At 43.2% G+C, this 18,183-nt stretch overlaps 1 protein-coding gene across 1 annotated transcript in view; it reads right to left on the bottom strand.

Moving 5' to 3' along the window:
• Positions 1–18,183, bottom strand: part of LOC135215332 (tubulin gamma-1 chain) — a gene marked incomplete in the record, with an annotated part of 244,554 nt that overhangs the window by 39,224 nt on the left and 187,147 nt on the right. The window contains 1 exon segment of the mRNA XM_064249891.1: positions 4,975–5,157. Within this exon segment, the coding sequence (XP_064105961.1) occupies positions 4,975–5,157 (183 nt within the window).

Below are 18,183 nucleotides of genomic sequence, written 5' to 3'. Positions count from 1 at the left end.
TTTTCCCCAGACTTGATGAATCCAAGCTTGGAGAAAGACGATGACCACTGTCCAAGACACCTTTCCAATAGTTGTCTTTTGCTATCTGGGAAACACCTACAGGTGCAACTGAGGCCCAACTGCACGTGGGCAGAACCCCCCAACCTCCCTCGGGCCTCTTGTATGACTTCTCCCAGGTGCGGGGGGAGTATGTCAGGGACCTTCGCCTAGGAGACTCGGGGGGACAGACAGCCAGCTCCTCCTTTAGCACTTCACTTTTTTCTTTATCAAGAAGCATAAGCACTGACTCCCTTAGCTGAACCATAGTTAGCCAACAGCTCAAACTTATGTTCAAACTTTGCATCGAGAATGGTAATGGCACCTGGATTGGAAGCATGGCAGGCAGGAACAGGGTTAGGTGGAAAAGAGGATAGACTGGGTTTGGGGGACAAAACAGAAATCACAGGCACTTCAGAGGAAGATTACTAGCTAGCTAATAAACTTTCATACCTAGCAGTAGCCTTACATTTCCTATCTTTTTCTAGCTTTGAACAGTAAGAAGACAGAAACTGCCATTGTCTTTCATCCCAGCCTATACACCCATTACAAGTTAAGTCAATAGTGCAAACTTGACCCCTACATCTACTACAAACAAAATGGGAATCATACTTAGCTGGAGTTAACCCTGCATTGCAGCCTTTGCTGCAATAATAGATGAGCTAAAAATAACAAACTGAAAACCCTAAACTGGTCAAAGTACTATTAATTACACCTGACTGGCTAATAAATGGTGAATGGCTATGACAAAAGAATCAAAGTATACTTCACCAAAGGTACTGTAAACTCTCGGCGAACGACGAAATCCAAATTCATGGAAGGCTACAGCTTACGACCTTCATTGGAAGCTGGTATAAATAAAATTGAGCTTCTTTGCTTAGTTGTTTGCCAATTCCCTGGTAGTGGGCGGTGTACTGACATACAGTAATCCCTCACCTATCGCTATTAATGGGGACCAGAACCGACCGCGATAAGTGAAAAACAGCGAAGTAGGGTCCCCCTATTTTTTAAATGCGTAGTACGTATACGTAAATTTTTTTTTGTACATGTATACATGTATATGTAAATAATAACTGTATATTCTTATAAGATACATAACTCACCTCTATCAATGACGATGATCTTGATAAATGACGATGAAACACCTGTGCAGTATCATGGAGGTGAAGATGAAGATGATTTATACTGCACAGGTTAATGAGAGCTTTACTGCTCCTCAGGTGACGCCTCATCGTCAGTTGTTAAGAGGCGGGGGACCACCGACGGCAGCTTCCGATAGAGCTGGAGAAACAGCAGGAGGCAACGTAGTGTCTCGGTAGGAAGCCAGAAAGGCAGCAGGAGGAGTAGTATCCGACACTTCTGCAGGAGGTTTTCGACACACTAGGAACATCATGATGGGAAGTTGTTGACGTTGTTTTTTCATCTGAGCAAAGATGCTCTTGTACAACGCCATAACACCGTCAATACGGTTACTGAATTCGATGGCTCTGACCATGTTGTCATCGATTTCTTGCGCCCTTTGTTGCATAGCCCATGCCATGTTGCAGAGCTCTTGCCGATTTTCCAATGTAAGGCCACGCTGCTCAGGTTCGTCGTCGTCGGCTGCCTCTTCTTCTTCCTCACTCGCCGATCTTGTCATTTCGACGAGGTCCTCGTCGGTTAGGGGCTCGAGTGGCAGTCGATCAGTGAGTTGACGTCTTCAGCCGTCATGTCGGAGAAACCTTCGTTGGCTACCAACCGCGCCAGCCTCACAGCCTTATCTACGGCGGAGTGATGAACTTCGTCTGGCGTAAATCCCTCATAGTCATGAACGACGTCTGGCCACAATTTTCTCCAACTTGCATTCAGTGTTTGCTGTTTCATCTCCTTAACAGCGTTCTGAATGTTGGCCAGGCACGTCGCAATGTTGTACTCCCGCCAATATTTCTTGAGGCTGAAGTCATCGTCGCCTTCGTCGATGGAGGAGATGAGGCCCTCCATCGTGGACCTCGTGTAGAGGGCCTTAAAGGCCCGAATGACCCCCTGATCCATTGGTTGGATGAGGGAAGTGGTGTTGGGGGGAAGGAACTCCACTTGAACCCCGTCGTAATGCAGGTCCGTTGCATGTCCTCCTGCACAGTCCATCAAGAGGAGGACCTTGAAGGGCAGCCCATTTTCCGCGAGGTATAACTTCACCTGCGGGATAAAGCAGTTCACGAACCAGTCGAGTGTGAGGGCTTTAGTTATCCATGCCTTCTTATTACTCATCCAGTAGACGGGCAGCAAGGCTTTGTTTTTGTTTTTCAAAGCACGAGGATTCAGTGACTTGTAAATTAAGCCGGGCTTGAGCATGAAGCCCGCAGCATTCCCGCACATGAGCAGTGACTCTATCTTTGTGGGCCTTGAACCCTGGCTTCTTCACTTCGTCCTTGTAAAGGAAAGTCCGGGACGGCATTCTCTTCCAAAAGAGGCCTGTTTCATCCATATTAAACACCTGCTCCGGGATATAGCCGCCCTCTTTAATTAATTTCGGGAACTCGTCCTCGACGTAACGAAGAGCTGCCTCTTGGTCTGCCGAGGCGGCCTCCCCATACAACGGAACGCTGCGAAGGCCAAACCTCTTCTTGAATTTCTCGAACCAGCCCTTGCTGGCAACAAAACCAAGTTTTTCTCGTGGGGCAGGATCATCTTCATCGTCGTCATGACCATCATCGTCATTTTCGTTCGATCCCCCTTCAGGAACGAGGCTATCATAAAGGGTTTTGGCTTTTGTGCGAATCATGTTGGTATCGAGACTAACCTTCTTTTCCCGACAGTCCGTTATCCACACTGATAATGCATTCTCCATTTGCACAATCTTCTTATTACGAGGAGTCACAACGCGCTTAGTGTCCTTGGAGAACGTTATTGAGGCAGTTTTACGGATTTTTAATTCGTCTTTTTTTATGTAGCGAACCGTTGACTCATTCAGTCCGTACGTGCAGGCAACAGACGCATTGCTACTGCCTGCCTTAAGCATGTCCAATAACTTCACTTTTTCGTTCACCGTCATCATTTTTCTCTTCTTCTTGGGTTCACCAGAGGATGTAGAGGGTGTAGGACGTTTAGGAGCCATTTTCAAGGGCGTCACAAGCACTATTTTGCACAAAGAAAGCATAAAAATACAGCTAAAACTTTCATGCGGCAAGAGTAGCGACACGAGCGCGAGAGAACAATGAATGCGGTCTTCCTTCGCTGGGCGCTTGGCAGGGTGGGATGCTGGATGCTGGCTAACGCATCTCGGCGGCTCGGCCAATCAGCTTGCGAGATTCAAGAGCCGAGATGTCCAGCGAATCAGAGAGGTGGATTTTGAGTTACGCGCCATTTCCGTGTTGATACCTGATGTTCTAATGTACTCTCTCTGCCTTCTGCTAGCGCCCACGCCATTTTTTCTCAATTTTGAATTTCTGATGAATATTTTTGAAAAATCCGCGATGCACTGAGGGCACGAAACTTGAGGCGCGAAGTAGCGAAGGATTACTGTACATCAAAACAAAAGAATCGCTGCCGCGATTTTCAAATCTTAGCTACTTAGAAATTCTTAGCTATGTAATAAAAATCAGCAGTTTTGTTTCAAGTATGACTCCTTAGAAGGTATAATGCAAATCCTAGTAAAAACTGGTCTTGTTGTTTCATGAATACAATTACACATGATGAACTTCCTCACAAAATGCTAACAATGTTGCCATGTAATATTATATTTACTTACCAACAATACAAAAGTTCAAACTAATCCATTATGGATTATTTCCTATCGGGATAAGAGGACTGATTAATATTAACAGCTTTAGGAAGGAGGAAAAGTACCATTCATGAAACAGACAATCATATATTAAGCACATACCTAATAAAATTTTAGGATTCCATTAAAGAAAAGATTGGAATGAGGAGCAAAGAAATTGAAAGGACTTAATGAGGATAACAGCAACCAAAAAGAACTAATTCCCTACTCCTTTCTACTGTTGTACATTATTGTCCTTTCATTTCTTGGCACGCAAATATTTTTTAGTTCTAGCGTAGACCATTGTGATCACAATCATCAATGAAAACGTAAGGAACTCGGAATGTTTGTGTTGATCAATCATTTACTTTTGCTGCTCAATGCAAAAAATAACAGAATAAGTACATTTTTGGCACTGTTTTCTCGAGTAATTTTCTCAACCACTTCTAAACAATGTTTCTCAAGAAAGTCAATTTTTATTTTGATACACAGTATATTGTTGAAAAGAATATTAAATAAATACTTCATCCACAAAACCAAATAATTTTAAATCCACCTTGTGGTTGCAGTACAAAATTACAAACCCCACCCCCACCCGATATATAATAGTTAAAATATATTCTAAATTTACAATATGACTTTCGGAATATAAATCCACCTCACCTCAGGGAGCATCTGTACCTATTAAAAACATACCTATTTATGAAATTAAAGAAATTTCTGTCCTCAGCTAACTTCAGTGCATCAATCTCCCAATAATTTTGTTGTTTTAAATTTGTACAAACTAAAATAAAAAAGGAGGGCCAATGGTAGGTCATGATTTTCTTCTTATGACCCAATCATAAATAGTCTGAACTACAAATTAGGAGGAAAAAGCCTTGGAAGAGAAGGGTGAACAAAGGAGCAATAAGTCCAAACAATTTCCCTAACAACAAACTCTGAAAAAAAACTTCATTAGAGTATTATTGGATTTGTAATGGAAGCCAGCACATAAGTAAAGGCAGATACTCAAGGAATCACTCGCCTTCATGTTTATCTTGTCATGACAGACGAGATCATGAGGATGAGGATGATTAACATAGATCCCTCCCTACTGGTAAAACATACCCATGCATGGAGTAAGGCTACTCATAATTAGTTATGGGTTCTTCAAAACGTACAACTATAGATATGAACAAAATTAATTCACACATACTTACAGCTGATATATTTGTATGGTTGGCAAGCATAAGTCCAGACACTCGATGTGCTGACTGAATGTATGGGGACTTCTTTGATAGGGCAACCTGGATAGAAGCAGGACCCCAGGGGATGAACTGAGCTAATTTTCGTTCTCGTATGCGCTGCAGTGACTTGTGCACCTGGGTTGGATCTACCTCACCCTGCAATTGTTAAAGTTAAGTCTTACAGTATTATACATATTAACAACCAACCTTTATGCTAGTTGAGCTTAGAAGAAAGGAGACAAAGTCACAGTTATATTTATAAAATTTATTCTGATAAGAGCATTTATCATTATTACAAAGTAGCTTTCATCATCATCATCATCATCAACACCACCGCCACTGCATCAAGTGCCACATGACCCAAAAGGCCTCTGTGAGATTGTGTAATTTATCTCCTTCCTTTGCTTTACCTTCCACCAATTTCCACTAATCTCAGCCCTTTATAGTTCTCATCCACGTACATCCGAGTCTTCCAAATTTTTTTGGTAGCCACAGGAGCTCAGCTGACATCATATACTATTCTATCAGGGATTAAGTGAGACACGTCGAGCCATTTCACTCTTCATTTAATCTTTATCTCATTTACATATAAAACTCCCCCAGTGTCCCTTATGGTATCATTTCTAGCTCTATCCTGCCATCTAACTGCTAAAATTCTTTTTAAAGCTTTATCCTAAAACTGACAAAATCTTTTCAAGTTAGTCTAGCCATAGTATTCCACTAAATTCCAATTGAAGAAAACTTACACTCAATGTCAATTTTCCTATACTATATCTGAAAGATTCCACCTCAATTCTTTCTCCATCTAAAATTATTTCATTCTTTTGCGAATAATATTCTGATTTGTTTTTCTTAGATTTACTATTTTGAGTTAAAACTCTCTAAACATCTTATGCATTCTATGAAGCTAGTTATATAAATTCTGTGGTGTTTTGCTTATTACAACAGTATCGTCTGCATATCATAAGTATGTCCAGTTTCTAACGTTACTCCAGTCCAAACCTTTTACTCCATCTGTGAACCCTTTTGTAATTATACAGTTGTACCCCGAGATACGAGATTAATCCATTCCGAGGCAGCCTTCGTATCATGAGTTTTTCGTATCTTGAACCGCATTTTACATGTAAAATGCCTAATCCGTTCCAAGCCCTAAAAAAACACCCCAGTAAATTATATTTCCAGGCCTACAACACATGTTCTAGGGTTACGACGCCGATCCCACGGAAGAAATACGACTCCAAAATGGCAAAATACTGTACAGTACATACTTGAGTAATATTCAACTGCATGTAATGTTCAACACCATTTTTACTGCATATATTAGTACTTTAGCATATGTCCCTTAGCAATAAGCCTAGCCTATGTTAGCAGTTGCTACTGTAGCCTAGTCTATGATTCTGAAATCTAAACCTAAGAAGCTAAAAGCTTAGAATATGCCAATAAAATGTATAAATAATCAGTATGTACTCATTTCAAATAATTATTAATTATTCATTAACTATAATACACAAACAAACACGATCGCCAAGCAATCACTTTAACTAGCACACAGTAAGCCATAAATTTTCATTAGTATCTCTTTTCAACTAATGAAACTACCAAACAGTATAATAACCATTCATTTCTATTCTTTATTCTATCTTTACCTAATGGAGATACCGAGTTACTGACAGCTATAATGAGACATATACGTAATGTAATATTAAAACAGAAGAATTCTAGAAAATATGTATTTGTTGGCTTCGATGATAGCGTACTCATTTCAAATAATGATTAAGTAACCATTAACTATAATAAACAATCAAAAAAAAAAATAAAATAAAAAAAAAATTCCAAACTTCTGTTTACATCCAGCACTTACGAGTACCAAACGATCGCCAAGCAATCACTTTTTCCTAGCACACAGTAAGCCATAAATTTTCATTATCTCTCTTCAACTACTGAAACTACCAAACAGTATAATAACCATTCATTTCTATTCTAAAGTTTTTTTTTCTTTTTATTAAATTTATTGCATGAATAAGTTTTTCAATTTACAGCGTCCTTTTACCAATAGAATACAAGGGGTAGATGCTGACCAATAGGAGAGCAGGATCTTATGGGGTGACTAGCATCAGGAACCAATGGGAAAGCGGGAAGATGGTGGCGAGTTTACTCAGTTGATGGGGCGCGAGTTTTAAGATTGTTCTCGGTGGTCCGGGCGAATCTCGGGACTTTACAGCAACAACCTTTCGTAACTTTAACTATTTTTGTATGTAGAGCCAAAAAAATCTTCGTATTTGCTTTCGTATCTCGAGTTTTTTGTAAGTTGAGCCTTTCGTATGTCGAGGTACCACTGTGCATGTGATAATCTATGAGAAGGACAAATGTCAAGGTGACATAGCATTTTCTTGTAGCAAATTCACTTGACAAGACCCCATTAACATTAACTTGGCATCTACTCCATTCATGGATCATTTCAATTACCTCTACATGTTCAACAGAAGTGCCATAGCAGCACAAAACCTTCCATGATAATATTAGTCTGTGGATTGGAACTAAACTACTATGACATTAGTCAGTGGATGTGGTTATCATCTCATAATCAACAAATGGCACCAGAAGGGGATTTTTATATTCCTTAAAATGCAGCGCAATATGTCTTTAATGCACACAACTGATCTGTTTAACTTTTGCCTTTTTAAACTAGTCTGTTCATCTCTGTGCTCTCTGTCAATTTCTCTCTCCAGCCTACTGAGAATAAGCGTACGAAATAGTGTCATTAAAACCATTGTAAATGAACTGCATCTAGTTACCACATTCCTGTGCAAAATATTTTCAGTAAAACCATTGTAAATGAACTGCATTTAGTTACCACATTCAGTCAGGTCACTTTCTTTGATAATTTAGCTACTTTTAATTCCAAATCACCATGCATTGTCTCTACATTCTATATTTGCAAAAGAGCCTAGTTAATACACAAGGTGTTATTTAAGTTTCAACTATAGTCATCTCTGCAGTGATATCATCACATCCTGGTTAATTCAATCTCCCACATTTTTTTATTACTGATTTTACCTCATAAAATGTATATTCCTTCATTAGCAAAAATGTATATTCCTTCATTATATCAAACCATAGATAGTTTACTAATAATTCTGTGGACAATCCTATAACAGGAGCCCCTCTAAAAATACAACTTCGCCCAAATTTTCTCTTTTAACTCTTCTTGATCTTTGTTTACCTACATTAACTAAAAATTTGGTACATTCTACTTCACATTCTTCTTCACTACCCTACATATAAATTTTGCTACTTGCTTGTGTCTACAGGCAATCCCCGGGCAAGGCCGGGGATTCCGTTCCTGGCAGGGTGCTGCAAGCTGAAAATCGCCTTAACACGAATCATCATAATTATAATGGGAATAAATAGCACTTACAGTGCTGTTACAGCCCCATAAGTCCAGGTTACAACGCCATAAACCAGGTAACTCCGCTGTAAACCAACTTAAGGCGCTGAAAAATTGTCGTTAACAGTGCCATGAGAAAAGAGCTGTAAGTCCAGAACAACGTAACCTGGGGACTGCCTGTATTCTTTATTGTATTCCAGGTATAACAAAAATACTAGATTTTCATTTCTATCAAATCAAGGAACTCTGTCAACTTACTGTGGGATACTATTGATTTTACTTTAGTGTAGCAATAATAAGCTGGCCATCCATGCTGACATCTGCTCCTCTGTACTGTATGTAGTTCCTAACATCCCACAGTGTTCTTTTCCTCTCTGTGAAAAGTTGTGTTTTTGGTGTCTATGACAACCTGAAAATTTCCTTTTGTTGGAAAAGTACCTTCAATTACCAAATTATTTGCAGCAAAAAACCAATCAACTGCACCCTATTTTTGTCTGCACTCTCTCCCAGGTCCCCTTTACCCATTACATCCTTCATACTTTCATTGTTCCTACAAAATTTTTCCTTCAAATGGCAAACAACAGTTGTTTATATATGGAACAAACCTTGGTCATAACGTAGGGATAAATTCTCTGGCACTAGCTGAAGTCCCGTTAAAAATAACACAAGGAATTGGTGGCAACAGGTACCAGCCAATAGGGGAGTAGAAGGCAGCTACAAAACCTGCTCTATTCCCACTACGCATCGTCAATTCACTTTCTCCAACCATCTTCATAGCAAGACAGTTCACTGCCCGTCTTTTGCATTCGCATATGTGTGATTTGGACCCTGTTTTACTTGCATCTCCCAAAATGCAAGCCTGTGTTTTAGTTGAGGCTTCCAGGCATTAGAGACAATTCCTGGAGATGGTAGCAACCCTTACTCCCATTAAAGGCAGTCACCAATTACCGGCAGGGGTTCCATTCCTGACAGTGTGATAACTGAAAATCGCCAATCCCTGGTTATCGGCGCCGATAAGTGGGGACTGATGCATATCAAAGCTGAAAATTCAGTAATTGTCGTCTTTAGACAATTGCCATAAAATCAAATTGCTGATAACCAAGGCCACCAATAATCAGGGACTGTCTGTACTTGTCTTCTTTGTCTACAGACACAAATAGTACTTCCAGTAGGTACAAATCTAACTTTTGCAGCGTAAGTGACCCTCTTCTCTATGTGGTCTTTGGTCTCCTGAGCAATGGAAGAGATTTGCTAATAAGAGGCAGTATGAGAGGAAACCAACAGAGAGAGAGAGAGAGCGAGAGAGAGAGAGAGAGATGAGAGACCGAGAGGAGAGAGAGACGATCCGAGAGCGAGAGAGAGAGATGAAGAAGAGAGAGAGAGAGAGAGAGAGAGAGAGAGAGAGAGCAGCTCCCCCCCAATCCCAGGAGGCAGCTCCCCCTGGTAGTTTTTTTAGATGTGCAGAAAATGTTTGAGTGTTGGGCATCACTAGACCTACCAGGGGGTACCAACCTTCTGGCCTTTTGTTTCACTGCATGTTGTCTCGTAACCCAGCGACTTCCGCCTCGAGTTTCCAGATAAGGCAGTCCCCGAGTTACAACAGGGGTTCCGTTCTTGAGACACATTGTAACCCGAGAATTGTTATAAGCCAGAACATGGTCAAAAATCCTAAGAAAACCTCACTTTTAATGCTTTGGATGCATTCAAAACATGATATTGTTATGATACAATAAAGTTTCATACATACTTACCTGGCAGATATATACATAGCTAAGACTCCGTCGTCTCTGACAGAAATTCAAATTTCGCGCCACCCGCTACAGGTAGGTCAGGTGATCTACCGGCCTGCCCTTGGTGGCAGGACTAGGAACCATTCCCGTTTTCTATCATATTTTCTCTCTTCCACCTGTCTCCTTGCGGGGAGGCTGGGTGGGCCCTAATCGTATATATCTGCCAGGTAAGTATGTATGAAACTTTATTGTATCATAACAATATCATTTTCATACAATCAACTTACCTGTCAGATATATACATAGCTGATTGGCACCCTTCGGTGGAGGGTAAGAGACAGCTACTTATGGAATAGACAGGTAAACAACATATGTTGTAGGTACAAAAAACCCAGGAGTCTGCATCACCTCAAGAAACTTTAGCGAGATATGTGATCTATGGCCAAGAGTTCTTGTGGGTCTGCCGAAGGGGTCTTATCCACTTACTCGGCAGAGCCTGAAAGGACTTTGTCAATGGGTGCTGATCCACTTATATGACAATACACCTTATGAAGGAGCACACAACCAATCCCGACCACCTGATCCTAACCACCATGTTAGTATTTATAATTGTTCCGAGTTATCCCCAAACTCTTCACAACAACCATAACTCAAAACCAAATTACACACACACATAAATTTAAAAAAAAAAAAAAAAATCTAATGATACTCATCTAAAAAAAGATATCACAAGAGTTCCTTACTGAACGAAAGTGACTGGCCGCCAGTGTGGCACCTGCACTTGCTCAGCAGGAAGTCTAGAACATATCTATTAGACTTATGCATCATTTAAAGGATTGGTGTTAGCTCCTGTACCCAGGATTGTGCCCGCAGACACGAAAGGACCTAGAGAAAAACATTTCTCGTATGTCACACGAACGTCCTTTACATAGTGAGAAGCAAACACTGAATTACACCTCCAATATGTCGCTTCCAAGATATTCTTTAGTGACACATTTCTTTGAAAAGAGAGAGACGTGGCTACTGCTCTCACCTCATGAGCTCTTACTCTCAGGAGTTTCAAAGAGTCGTCCGTGCAGGCCTTATGAGAGTCGGTAATGACGTTCCTAACAAAAAAGGCTATCGCATTTTTGGACATGGGTCTTGAAGGGTCCTTCACCGAGCACCAGAGACCTTGTCTAGAACCTCCCAGCTGTTTCTTTCTCTGCATGTAGAACTTTAGAGCTCTTACTGGGCAAAGAGACCTCTCAGTTTCCCTGCCGGCGAGACCCGATAAGCCTTTAACTTCGAAGTTTCTCGGCCAGGGATTCGAAGGATTTTCATTCTTCGCCAGAAATAAAGCTTTGAATGGACAGATGGCTGAGTCTAGTTTGAATCCCACTTTATCACTAAGGGCGTGCAGCTCACTAACTCTCTTAGCTGTCGCCAGTGACAAAAGAAACAAACATTTTCTTGTTAGGTCACGAAACGAGGCCATATGCAGAGGTTCGAATCTTCCCGAGGACAAGAACTTCAGGACCACGTCGAGGTTCCAGTTAGGGGGAGATGTATTCTTAGACTTCATGGTCTCAAAGGATCTAACAAGATCGTGTAGATCTCTATTATTTGCCAGATCTAGGCCTCTATTTCTAAAGACGTTCGAAAGCATACTCCTGTAGCCCTTTATAGTGGCTACGGAGAGACGAGATTCCTCTCTCAGGAATAACAGAAAATCGGCGATTTCTGTTACAGAGGTACTGGAGGAGGACAACTTCTTCGACTTGTACCACCTTCTAAATACTTCCCACTTAGATTGGTAAACTCGCATAGTGGAAGTTCTCCGGGCTCTAGCGATCGCGCTTGCAGCCTTGCGAGAAAAGCCTCTCGCTCTGACAAGTCTTTCGATAGTCGAAAGGCAGTCAGAGCGAGAGCGGGGAGGTTTTGATGAAACCTCTCGAAGTGTGGTTGTCTGAGAAGATCCATCCTTTGTGGGAGGGATCTGGGGAAGTCTACCATCCACTCCAGTACTTCCGTGAACCACTCTTGAGCTGGCCAAAAGGGGGCTATCAGGGTCATTTTCGTCCCCTCCGAGGACACAAACTTCTTGAGCACTTGTCCCAGAATCTTGAATGGGGGAAATGCGTATACATCTACATGAGACCAATCTAAAAGGAAGGCGTCTACTGTTAGAGCTCTGGGGTCTTCTACTACTGAGCAAAAGACTTCCAGTCTTTCTGAGAGGAACATGGCAAAGAGGTCCACATGAGGAGTCCCCCAAAGAGACCAGAGACTCCGACAAACTTCTGAGTGGAGGGTCCATTCGGTGTGAAGGACCTGGTTCCTCCTGCTCAGCCTGTCTGCCCTTACGTTCCTTACTCCTTGAACAAACCTCGTCAAGAGGGAGATGTTCCTCTGGGATGTCCACAAAAGAAGGTCTCTTGCGAGTTCGTACAGGGCATACGAGTGTGTCCCTCCTTGCTTTCGAATGTAGGCAAGGGCGGTTGTGATGTCCGCATTCACTTGGACTACCTTGTTCGTCACTAAAGGTTCGAAGCTCTTTAGGGCCAGGTGTACGGCAAACAGTTCTTTGCAATTTATGTGCCAGGACACCTAGGGAAGTATGTACCCTTGTTCTCTTTCAGAAGGGGCAACCACCATTCCAAGAGACGTCACATCATTACTGGAATGGGAAAACTGTCCGAAAGAAGTCCTGTCTTCATGTTCCACGATCTTCTGAGGAAGAACTGAAGAGGACGGAGATGAAGTCTTCCTAGAGGAAAGAACTGTTCGAGCGAGGAAAGGGTCCCTAAAAGCCTCAACCATTCCCTCGCCGAAGTACGTTTCTTCCCTAAGAAGAGAGAGACTTTCTCTAAGCCTCTCGTTAGTCTCTCTTGAGAAGGAAATACTCGAAAACCCCAAGAATCCATCTGAATCCCCAGATAGACCAAGTTCTGGCTGGGGATCAGTTGGGACTTCTCGAGGTTCATGAGTAATCCTAAGGTCTTGATCAGGTTTAGGGTCAAAGCAAGGTCCTCTAAACACTGTCTCTCTGATTTTGCTCTGATGAGCCAGTCGTCTAGGTACAGAGAGCTACTGATACCTTTCAGGTGAAGCCATCTCGCCACATTTTTCATCAGGCTTGTGAAGACCTGACGAGCAGTGGAAAGGCCGAAACACAAGGCCCTGAATTGGAAGATCCTTCCCCCCGTCATGAAACAGAGGTACTTCTTCGACGAAGGATGAATCGGGACGTGAAAATAGGCATCTTGGAGATCCAGAGAAACCATCCAATCCCCTTGACGAAGAGCCGCAAGGACTGACGCAGAAGTCTCCATGGAGAACTTCTGTTTCTGAACAAATTTGTTCAGAGCGCTGACGTCCAGAACTGGTCTCCAGCCCCCCGAGGCTTTCGCAACCAAGAAAAGGCGATTGTAAAACCCCGGGGAGCTTTGATCCAGCACTAGTTCTATCGCTCTCTTGTCCCACATCTGATCTACCATTCGTTGAAGAGTATCTTTCAGCACAGGGTCCTTGTAATTGGCGGACAATTCCCGCGGAATTGAAGTCAGGGGAGGATTGTCCAGGAAGGGTATGAGGTATCCCTTCTGTAATACAGACATTGACCAAGTGTCTGAATCGATGAGTGCCCAGGCTTCCGCAAATCCCATGAGCCTGGCACCTACTGGTGTTTGGAGGAACGCAGCTTCACTTTCCCCTTTTAAAGGGACGGAAAGAAGCTCTACCTCTCCTCTCAGTCGCTTCCCTTTTTGAGGGAGCTCTAGAGGGAGGACCTCCTTGAAAGGGCTGCAGAGGCATATTAGCACCTTTCTTCTCTCCCACCACCACTGGTCTCTTCTTCCTGGACGACTGAAGGAGAAGATCCTGTGTCGCTTTCTCCGTCAGCGAACGGGAAATGTCCCTTACCAACTGTGCAGGGAACAAAAAGTCAGACCTAGAGCGAATAACAATGCTGCCCTTTGAGAATGAGATACTGCTTTTTTCAGAAAAGCACTAAAAACAGACCTCTTCTTCAAAAGAACGGCTCCAAATAAGGAAGAGACTTCCCATGAGCCGTCCTGTACCGCCTTGTCAATACACGACAATATCGAGAGGAGTATGTCAGGGTCGAGGCTTTCCGAGGCATGGGCCTTCTTGGCCATCACCCCAAGGGACCAATCCAGGAAGTTGAACACTTCCAAAACCTGGAAGAGTCCCTTGAGGAGATGATCCAGCTCCGAAAGACCCCAAGTCACTCGTGCAATATGTAGGCTATGTCTCCTGGATGCGTCTACCAGACTGGAAAAGTCAGCTTCAGCCGAAGCTGGGAGAGAGAGACCCATATTCTCCCCAGTCTGGTACCAAATACCTCTCTTGCCCGTAAGTCTAGCAGGAGGCATGCAGAACACAGTTCTAACCAAACTCCTTCTTGGCTAGCATCCAGCTATCCAGAGACTGAAGAGCTCTCTTCATAGATATCGTAGGCCTCATCTTCAGAAAAGACGAAGACTTTGGCGTCTTGGAGCACGAAAAAAGGGAGCGTGGAGAAGGAGGAGCGGCAGGGGTCAAGGAATCTCCGTATTCCTGAAGAAGAAGAGCTGTCAAAACCTTGTAGTTAGACAGCCCTTCTCTGCCGTGAGTCTCGTCTTCTGAGTCCTCTTCCATGAAAGGATCAGAAGGAGAATTCAACTTAAAGTTTGGGTCTTCCTCCCCAATCTCTCTCTCTGCGGAAGACAAACTCCTAATAGGAGAGGGGTAAGAGCGTGTACGGAGCCCCTATGAATCAAAGCAGACGTCTCGCGCCTGGTTGGCTCCTCGCGTCTGGCTGGCGCCTCGCGCCTGGCTGACGCCTCGCGCCTGACTGACTCCTCGCGCCTGGCTGGCGCCTCGCGCCTCTCTGGCGCTTCATCCTTGCTTGGATGATGCTTGTCTGGCGCCTCGCGCTTGGCTGACGCTTCAATCCTATAAGACGCTTCTCGTCTGGAAGAAAACTCGCGCTTGGCTGGCGCCTCGCGCTTGTCTGGCGCTTCATATTCGGCGTACGACTCTCTATCAGAAGACATCTCACGCCTAGAAGACGCCTCACGTCCCACAGGAGCCTCACTCCGGGCGGGAGAAGGAAGACGAGACTTCTTGACAGGAAGCCTCACGTCCTTCCTACGAGGAGGATCCTTCGAAAGAACTCCTACCAAGGCGGATAACTGTTCTTGTACAGCTAAGAGAATCCTCTTGGAAGCCTCTCCGGCGTCTTCTTCAACGGGAGAGGGAGACCTCGAAGGAGTTTTGTCAAAGCCAGGAGACGTCAAAACCCTCTTAGCCTTCTTGATCGAGGAAGGCGCTTCTTCAGAAAAGCGTTCGGGGCTTGAATCAAATACAGGTTCTTTCCAGTGTCTTTTCAGGGGCCTGGAAAGGTCCGAATCCTTCCACCCTCGTTTAGGAGAGGGAGAAGCGGACGAAGAGAAGCACTCTTGGAGGACGCTTTTCCTATAGCGGTCCTGAGCAGTCTGTCGAGCTACAGAGCCTAATGAAGGGACGCCTGACCCGGGGGGAATTCTCCACAACCTCCGTAAGGCTTTCAAATTTTCTTCTCCTCTGGGCTTGGGAGCTTGAAAGAGGTCTAGGCCTGGGAGCGTCGCACAACACTGGGGGCACTCACTTCACTAAAAAAGTCACTTTCACAATCCTTACCTTTCATGGCAGCCATTTTGGATTTCATCCTATGAAGTGTAGCTTTCAGATCAGCGATTTCTGAGGCCGAATCTGAATGCAAAGCTTGTGAGGGCCCTGATACAGAATTAGAATCAAATGCATAGTTTAAAGAAGAGTTAGAATCATTAAAAGGCTCAATAGGCCTTGTACTACCTGCACCCTTAGATGCAGCCCTTCTCACTCTATCCCTCTCTAACTTCTTCAAATAAGAAGTTAGTCTTCCATTCCTCAACATTCAACCTCTCACACTCATGACAGGTGTTAGTTAAAGAACAGTCAAAACCTCTACATTTGCGGCATACAGTGTGAGGATCAACCGAAGCCTTCGGTATCCTCACCTTGCAGCCTACATTCACACACACTCTCACACAACCACTTGAATCAAACATTCTTGAAGAAAAATCAAAAGCAAGTCCAAATCCAGTCCACGGTAGCGAATGCCAAAACAACGATCCAGGTACGTCACCAAAAAGTCCAATAAAGATGATCAATTGCCTTGAAAAGCGAATTCCAGTCAGGAGGTAGTAACAACGATGTTGATACCACCGGCGACAGAGAAAATATGATAGAAAACGGGAATGGTTCCTAGTCCTGCCACCCAGGGCAGGCCGGTAGATCACCTGACCTACCTGTAGCGAGTGGCGCGAAATTTGAATTTCTGTCGGAGACGACGGAGTCTTAGCTATGTATATATCTGACAGGTAAGTTGATTGTATGAAATATATAAACTGCATTCTCCAGGCATATTTCATAAAAAAAACCTTCAAATATTTATTATTTTGCATTTGGGGGTCCCATTTCTTCTGCCAGATCAGTATTGTAGGCGTCGTAACCCTGGGAATAATTTCTGATGAATATAATTGAAAAGCGCCTTAACCTCGGAACGTATACTCTTCCAGTGCTGTCATCTCAACTTACAACAGCTCTCCACGGCGCCGTTTCCAATGATACAGTCCCCATGACATCATCCCATCTATCAACAGCTCTCCCAACACTTATCTCTGTGCTATCTCCTTCCAGGCAGGGTCCGTCAACGTCCTCCCTTAAAGTCACCTACGTCTGCTCCATCCGACTCTCTCGTCCAGGCTATTTGACAGAGTTGAGGGTGTGTTTCTCAAGAAGTATGGTCATGTTTAGGTTCCAATATCTAAGAAGAGACGTTGCAGATCGCTTTCCTCATCCTCATCTTCATCTTCTCCTCCCTCATCTTCATCTTCCGTTTCGCCAATTCTTGTCAGATGTTGAAGGAAAAAGGATTTCACTGTCTCTTCTAGGAACAAGTTTTGCAGGACCATCGCTCTTCTTCTCCCTCACCCAATGCTTGGCCGTCCAAGCATGTATGTGTTGTTCCCGTTTTTTCTTTTTTACACAGCCGTACCATTAAGAATAGTGCATGTCCATGTCTCTCCTGCCTCAGAACCTGATCCTCGACCTGCTCAGTACACAGAACAGGAATAGATTGTCCAACAATTCCGTAAGAAGAATGTTAATTTAATGCTCCAACTCTCTCAGGAAGGATAACAAGCGGCACTCTCACTTACATGGCTATGACCATCCTTCATGTCATCCACAGCCCAACCCACGACCGCTCTACAAGGATGTAACCATTCTACATGTGATGACAGCTCAACACCAGCCATGACCGTTCCTCAAGGAATGTCAGCACAGTCAACGGCTGTGACTGTGCCTCACGGAATGACAGGCCAACAAACGGCTATGACTATAATCAATGTTCCTGATCTCATGGCCATGGCTGTTTTTCTAGAGAAAACAGCCCTACACAGCCGTTCAACCAATCAAGACATTCATCTACTCATTATAGTTTCTCATAGGGTTTGAACACTGGTAATCAATTACCGGTAATTACCAATTTAAAAAATTCAAAATGCATTGCCATTACCGATACACTGTTTCCAGTAATTTGCTTGCTGTAACTGGCAAAAAGATTTTAACTAACTGAATTTTAAAATGATGTGAGAAACATTGATCACTAGGTGTAGTGCACATTCAAGGTTCATTACCTGCCAAGAGAATCACAAGTTTTCAAGAAACAATTATGTGAATATGGATTAAATTTAGATCGTGATATTGTGGGTGTTACAATAGATGGGGCTTCAGTTATGGTTAAATTTGGCGAAGAAAGTCAGTTCATTCATCAATTGTCTTGCTCATGGAACCCATCTCAGTGTGCAATATTTTGTACAAGAGAGAACTTCAATAGGATGCCGAGGAGGAAGAAGAAGAAGAAATACCTGAAGACTGGGATGACTGTGATACTCCTCTGGACACAGCTTTACTCCGCTAAAACACTTGATGACACTGCTGTACTTGAAATTCAAGAAATGTTGGAAATGTAGTTGCAAAGGCAAGGAAAATTTG

This window comes from Macrobrachium nipponense, chromosome 5 (assembly GCF_015104395.2).
Source record: "Macrobrachium nipponense isolate FS-2020 chromosome 5, ASM1510439v2, whole genome shotgun sequence".
NCBI lineage: Eukaryota > Metazoa > Arthropoda > Malacostraca > Decapoda > Palaemonidae > Macrobrachium > Macrobrachium nipponense.
Note: the sequence above shows the minus strand (reverse complement) of the source record. Positions and strands in the feature narration are given on the sequence as shown.